Source organism: Salmo salar, chromosome 19, assembly GCF_965601325.2.
Source record: "Salmo salar chromosome 19, fSalSal1, whole genome shotgun sequence".
NCBI classification, from domain to species: Eukaryota; Metazoa; Chordata; class Actinopteri; order Salmoniformes; family Salmonidae; genus Salmo; species Salmo salar.
The window spans coordinates 13,237,040-13,243,672 of record NC_138309.1 but is presented as its reverse complement, the minus strand read 5'-3'; the positions used below and the strand labels follow the sequence as shown (position 1 = coordinate 13,243,672).

General features: G+C 43.0%; 1 protein-coding gene across 2 annotated transcripts; it reads right to left on the bottom strand.

The window, feature by feature from the left end:
• Positions 1-1,766: 1,766 nt before the first annotated feature.
• On the bottom strand, positions 1,767-4,627 carry LOC106578473 (F-box/SPRY domain-containing protein 1-like). Of its 2 annotated transcripts, none has more exons than XM_014157302.3 (3): positions 3,988-4,627; positions 3,195-3,551; positions 1,767-2,753 (listed from the first exon to the last, which is right to left on the bottom strand). In XM_014157302.3, exons 1-3 carry the CDS (start codon positions 4,303-4,305, stop codon positions 2,568-2,570), a joined length of 861 nt encoding a protein of 286 aa, XP_014012777.1. In that variant the 5' UTR covers positions 4,306-4,627; the 3' UTR covers positions 1,767-2,567. The 2 variants fall into 2 exon arrangements, with proteins under 2 accessions (XP_014012777.1, XP_014012776.1); XM_014157301.3 differs by having other exon boundaries at positions 1,767-2,774; positions 3,988-4,625.
• Between the last annotated feature and the right edge of the window lie 2,006 nt (positions 4,628-6,633).

The following is a 6,633-nucleotide window of genomic DNA, read 5'->3' as shown; positions in this document are numbered from 1 at the left end:
ATCTGGTGACCACCATTTGCCTCATGCAGCGTGACACATCTCCTTCGCATTGAGTTGAACGTTGTCCTACTCCTCTTCAATGGCTATGCGAAGTTGATGGATATTGGCGGGATCTGGAACACGCTGTCGATCCAGAGCATCCCAAACATGCTCAATGGGTGACATGTCTGGTGAGTATGCAGGCCATGGAAAAACTGGGACATTTTTAGCTTCTAGGAATTGTGTACAGATTCTTGCGACATGGGGCTGTGTATTATCATGCTGAAACATCAGGGGATGGCGGTGGATGAATGGCACGACAATGGGCCTCAGGATCTTGTCATGGTATCTCTGTCTATTCAAATTGCTATCGATAAAATGCAATTGTGTTCGTTGTCCGTAGATTATGCCTGCCCATACCATAACACTACCGCCATCATGGGGCATTCTGTTCACAACGCTGACATCAGTAAACCGCTCGCCCACACGACGCCATACACAGTCTGGCATCTGCCCGGTACAATCGAAACTGGGATTCATCTGTGAAGAGCACACTTCTTCAGCGTGCTAGTAGCCATCGAAGGTGAGCATTTGCCCACTGAAGTTGGTTACGACGCAGAACTGCAGTCAGGTCAAGACCCTGGTGAGGACAACGAGCACGCAGATGAGCTTCCCTGGGACAGTTTGTCCCTGGAAAAGTTTGTGCAGAAATCCTTCGGTGGTGCACAGCTGATGACCTGTGGGTTTGCACCACCGAAGGATTTCTGCACATCTGACTCTCAGAAACCGTCCCAGGGAAGCTCATCTGTGTGCTCGTTGTCCTCACCAGGGTCTTGACCCGACTTCAGTGGGCAAATGCTCACCTTCGATGGCCACTGGAACACTGGAGAAGTGTGCTCTTCACAGATGAATTTCGGTTTCGACTGTACCGGGCAGATGCCAGACTGAGTGTATGGCGTTGTGTGGGCGAGCAGTTTGCTGATGTCAGCCTATGGTAGGGAAATTAACATGACATTTTCTGGCAAAAGTTCTGGTGGAAATTCCTGCAGTCCCTTTCCCAATTGCACGCTCCCTGAAAACTTGAGACATCTGTGGCATTGTGTTGTATGACAAAACTGCACATTTTTAGAGTGGCATTTTATTGTCCCCAGCACAAGGTGTAAAGATCATGCTGTTTAATCAGTTTCTTGATATGCCACACCTGTCAGATGGATGGATTATCTTGGCAAAGGGATAGAAACACATTTGTCCCAGAATTTGAGAGAAATAAGGTTTTTGTGAGTATGGAAAATTCTTGATCTTTTATTTCAGCTCATGAAACATGGGACCAACACATTACATGTTGCGTTTATATTTTTGTTCAGTTTATATCAGAAACCTGGCAACACTTTTCACCTGCTTTACTTAAGATAACCTTGGGCATAGGAAATGTCAAAGACCTACACTATGCTGCAGTTAACTCAGCCCACAAACACCAACTGTATGAGAAAGTCAGACAAAACAAAAATAATTTGATTGTAGATAAAGGGAGAGTGCAATATGACTAGACATTGAAAGGTGGCTTTCAATTTGGGAAGTAAGTCAATGTCCTATTTGTATGTATTAAGGATCCCCATTAGCTGCTGCCAAGGGGTCCAGCAAAATTAAGGCAGTTTATAATTTTTTTTAAAAAGCATTACAATACATTCACAGATGTCACAACAAATATCATTGGGTGGTTCTTATTTTATATAGAATATAGAAGTCAATGATTGCCCTCTTGTGGAAGCATTACGAAACACAATCAATTAGAGACGCACCAGGTAGACTTTATTTTGAAGGTTCCATGACCTCTTCAATAGTACCACGAATTAAAACCTATAAATAAATAATGAAATACTATGATGAATACCACCACAATTAAAATGGATTCACAGTAGCATAGTCTCCTCACTTCTGCTCTCCTATACAATGTATCTGAAGAGGAGACATTTCAGTTATACTGCAATGACTAGCTTTTCTACTGAAGCAGTCTTTTCCAAGTGTCCCATACGGTATAGTCCTCTGAAGTGTCCCCGTTGCTGTTCCATCCATGGCAGTTACACGTGTACTCTAGAAATGTTACAGCTTGCATTGTCACATATACATTGTGATTTGTCTTTATTTGCCACAGTTCATATTTGGTTTTGCCTCATAGGAACAGACATCATAAAACCGTCCGCATGTACAGGACTCAGTGTTGTTACTTCATAAAATAACATACAAAAATAAGTAAAGTCCTCCCGTACTGTAAATAAAATGGTCCAGCAGCTGAAGTGGATAGGATCCACGTTGTGTCAGAAACACCTTTGAAACAGCCCCCAGTCCCCCACCCTCCATCAATGATCACTTCCCAAAACCCTAGTCAAACCCTATTGTCCATCAATGATCACTTCCCCCATCCTAGTCAAATTCTCTTGTCCATCAATAGTTCACTCTCATCCATGTTGATTTTGTAGTCCATTCCTGTGGTTGTGGCATATTAGTTTAGAGTCCTCTCGGTGTCAACCATCAGTCATTATCCTTGGCACACCTGATGTGACGTGGCACCAGCTGGTGTTGTGGCGGTGCTACCCATCCAAAGGCTTGCCAAGGTAGACCATGGTCACCTCAGTGTTGCCATAGACAGCCGAGACGGCCGGGAAGAGGCAGGCTTTAGGCAGCCCTCTGAAGGCCACTCCCAGAAACTCAAAGCCTCTCTCGAAGGCCAGGGTCTTGTTATCCATGTCAAGAATCACTCGTATCCTCTCCCCAATCTGTGGACGGACACCATTACACTAGAAAGTAATATGACAATAAGTAACAGCTACAATACAGGGAACGGCTTCTCTTTCACGCTACAATTAATACATGATTACTGTTGAGAGAACTTCTAATTTAAGGTAGCGTTCTTCTTGACATGCATTCTACTGCACAGGCATAACTCATCCCACAAATAACTGTTTATAATATTTCAACTAGAATCACTTCATTGGGATGGGTCATCAGCCTAAAACAACGGCTTTGAACTTCAATAGAACATTTTTTAGTTCATGCATACGATATGTTGTCTATTCCTCTATTTGCAGCCTACCCCATGGTGACAAAGTCCCTGAACTCCGGCACTAAACTCACTGCTTAGCTGTCGTTTCCGTTGCAAAACATTTTGCTATGGTGTGTACTTATCAATACGACCCAGGAGAAAAACGTTAACCTACCTGGTATTTGGGTGCGTTGTTGCACTGAGGGAAGTTCCCGTTGACCTCCCCATTGTGGAGCAGGTTGTTATCCACCAGATTCCAGCCCCAGCTCTGGTCGTCACTGCCCAGGAGGGCCACATAGCCCTGGCATTGCATGGCAGCACGCTTGGTGGCAATGCCGATCACTGCCACGGTCCCCAGGGGCCCCTCCCACCAGATCTCCCAGGCATGGCGGCCCTCAGAGAAGCCGATCTTTCCGCGGGCTCCGTCGGTGCTCTGGGCGATGGGGTTGCGGTGAAGGGTGAAACCGTTCTTCTTCACATAGACGTTGCGTGAGCAGTCGTGGGAACTCAGAGCGTGCAGGTAGGACTTGAGCTGCAGGAGAGGCAGACAAAGATGTGCTAGGGTTTTGAAGAGGACATAAATCCAAGTGATTGAGAGCAGAATCAACATGCATACCAGCAACCAAAAATCATTGCTATTCCATTTTACTTAAAATATGATCTAATTCAAGGAAATAATTGCACCATGCTGATGGATCGTATTTAATGCTGGCGTTGCTGCATAAACAACTGGACGTGTGTGTATAGAAGGCTAGCCACTAGTCTGTGCATGACAGACAGGGTGACTAATACCATTGATGAGTAGCCTAGGCTATGATTGAATGGCAAGTTAATGTGTGCTCATTGGGTTTGTGATCTTTTCACAATGTGGTATCTTCTGGATTTAAATAAAAATCTGTAACAGCTATAGGCCTTCACTTCGGTCTTCAAATAGTAAACAAACGTTATTAGCTTAGCTAGTGAGCTACCTTTCCCTTGTATGTTGTCAGATTGCAAAGAATGTCGGAGCGCAGTGCCTCTTCACTAAGAGAGCGAGCGCACAGACTCCGCCACACCTCACTGTTCTCATCCGCGAGGCAGTTGTTCCAGTGCCAGCACACCAACGAGCACCGCATCAAATCATACAAGTCCAGATAGGAGAACACATGCTCCAGAACCCGACTAGGTAGCCTGCCTGCTATTCCCACTTCTCCGCCCGCTGCAACATAGGACGACCCAGCTGAGCTACAACTGGCAGCGGCTGCGCCGATGCAAGAGGACGCCCCTCCGACCGCCGCTGCCGACATAATTTGCTAAATTTAGAATAACGACCGATGAACAGTGTTTTACAGCATAAATTCTTAACTAAAATGTATTAAAATGGACAATTTCTAAATACTAGCTAAATCACGGCGGTGATATTGTCACGCATTTAATTCGATGGACCCAGACCGGGTTGGTAAAGTGGGAAGACAAACGCGAAATCCAGTCAGGTCCCGGACATTTTTGTATGGCAACGATAAATCATGCATTTCTAAATTAAATATTTACTCTGACCCGCTATCTTCAATAATAAAGAAGGAGACAAATGATAATCCCATGATCAACGTTTTGTCGTAAATTATAATTGGTGTATTTTACTTTGTGTTCCTGTTAGGACCTTTGTCGGTCATACAGCGGCCCTCGCAGCTGATCTACAGTCAGTTTAGATTTTTACCCCTTAGAGTCCATCCTTAAATTTGTAGTATGGTTTACTGTTTCTATTCTGTGGGTTGCCCTAATTAAGTGATAATGCCCTCGAAGGCGTTGTTTGGAGGATATTGGCACATATTACCAACATAAATAATGATTGACAGATGTTCATTAAAAACTTTATTTTGATGAATTTATTCATACTATTTCTTCCTTCCACAAGATATTGTCGCGAAACAAATCTATGGTTGCTACCCAAGCCGGCGGGTCGTTCAATTGGTTCAGTTGCCAAAGACAAGACCCAGACGTTGAGTCTTTTTGTTCTGTGTCTATGGACGTGACCCAGTCGTTCGGTCTAAATGTTCCATTGCCATACTGGCTGGCAACGTTCTTATCCCTTGCTTGCCAACTACGGCTAACTTCAAACAGTGCAGACAGAATAACAGTAGCTGCATTTGTTTAACCTCTTGGGGATCAACTGTTTTCTAGTGACATTTATTTGGATACATCCATAACAATAAGCTAATGAGGCACGATTTCGGGTGGCATAGAAAATGTGTTTTCTCGTTAGGACACTGTTGTTCAGAGGAGCTAGCAAACAACACAGCTAACACAATCACTTCAAACTGAAGCTGGAAAGACCGCAAACAATCTGCACTTCGTTTCGTTTTACATTTTTTCAATTTACATTTCTTTGTATATATCCATGAAAATGATGCCAGGTGATTCATGATTTCGACTGGCTGAATGTTAGACAAAAATAAATGTGATAATGTCTATATGCTTTTTATAGTGGAGATCAAGTTAATAACTTCCCTGCCTGGGCTGATGAGACAGTCGATTGCACAGTCAGATGGAACAGGCTAAATAGGCATTTTAACCTTCCTATTATGTTCATTTCATGTTAATTAATTCTGTGTTCCCGGTCCAAAATGACCGCCCCAGCTATAAATCCATAATAATACATATATTAACACCTAATGTTGTGTTAGATCTTTTTATCAACTTAAGTTCTTGTTAACATTACTTGTTTTGAACTTCTATTTGCTATTTATGGCCTGTAGGCCTCATTGATCTGAGCTCATACAACTCGTTTTTGAGTAAAAAAAAATAGCATAATGTATGGATTATTTTGACTACAACAAATACTCAGATGAAACAAATTGTGCTATTTATCATAGACTACTTTATGTCCAAGTTTAACAAGGACTCTCTTCTCCTCACCAGTGTCATGATCAAAGTTATGATCAAGAGCCTCACATAAAGTCTATCGTTTGGTCATTGTGCTGCCACAGAATGAATTGTGAGCAAGGCCTCAAAAAAGCTTTATATACCAGAGCTGCGAGAAAAGTTCCATATACTATTGAAACAATGTTGCGATTGTTTGTTAGAATGTTAACGGGTGTGGTTCCTGCGGGGAAATATTATATTGAGGAAAGGTTCCCTTGGGGGTTGGGAGTTGCCATGGAAGCCAAGATGGAGTGAGGTGTGTGTATGTGCTCAAACACACATGCATGTGGGGGTCTGGGAGAGGAAGTGTGTCCATCTGATGAATGGGCATGTGCCTGAACTAAATTTTATACAGTAATTGTAGTCTCACCCATTCATTTCTAATGACTGGTCAAAATGACCGGGAACACCACAGGTGTACAAAAGTTAAATAAAACACCCAAAATGTATTGTGTGTGTTCAGATGCCCTGTGTGGACAAAGTCATGGAACCTTATGACAATCAGATGAAATTAACTACATTTTTTTCAGAGAGAAAAGTTGTAAATCGGTCCAATTCGACCAGAACACAGCAGGAGGGTTAAGGTATTAGATTTAGCCAGTGGTAATTTGTGGAATAGACACCGACTGGAATACGCTTTTAACCAATCAACATTCAGGATTAGACCCACCCGTTGTATAATAGTGTAATACTCGTGGTTAGAATTGTTATTC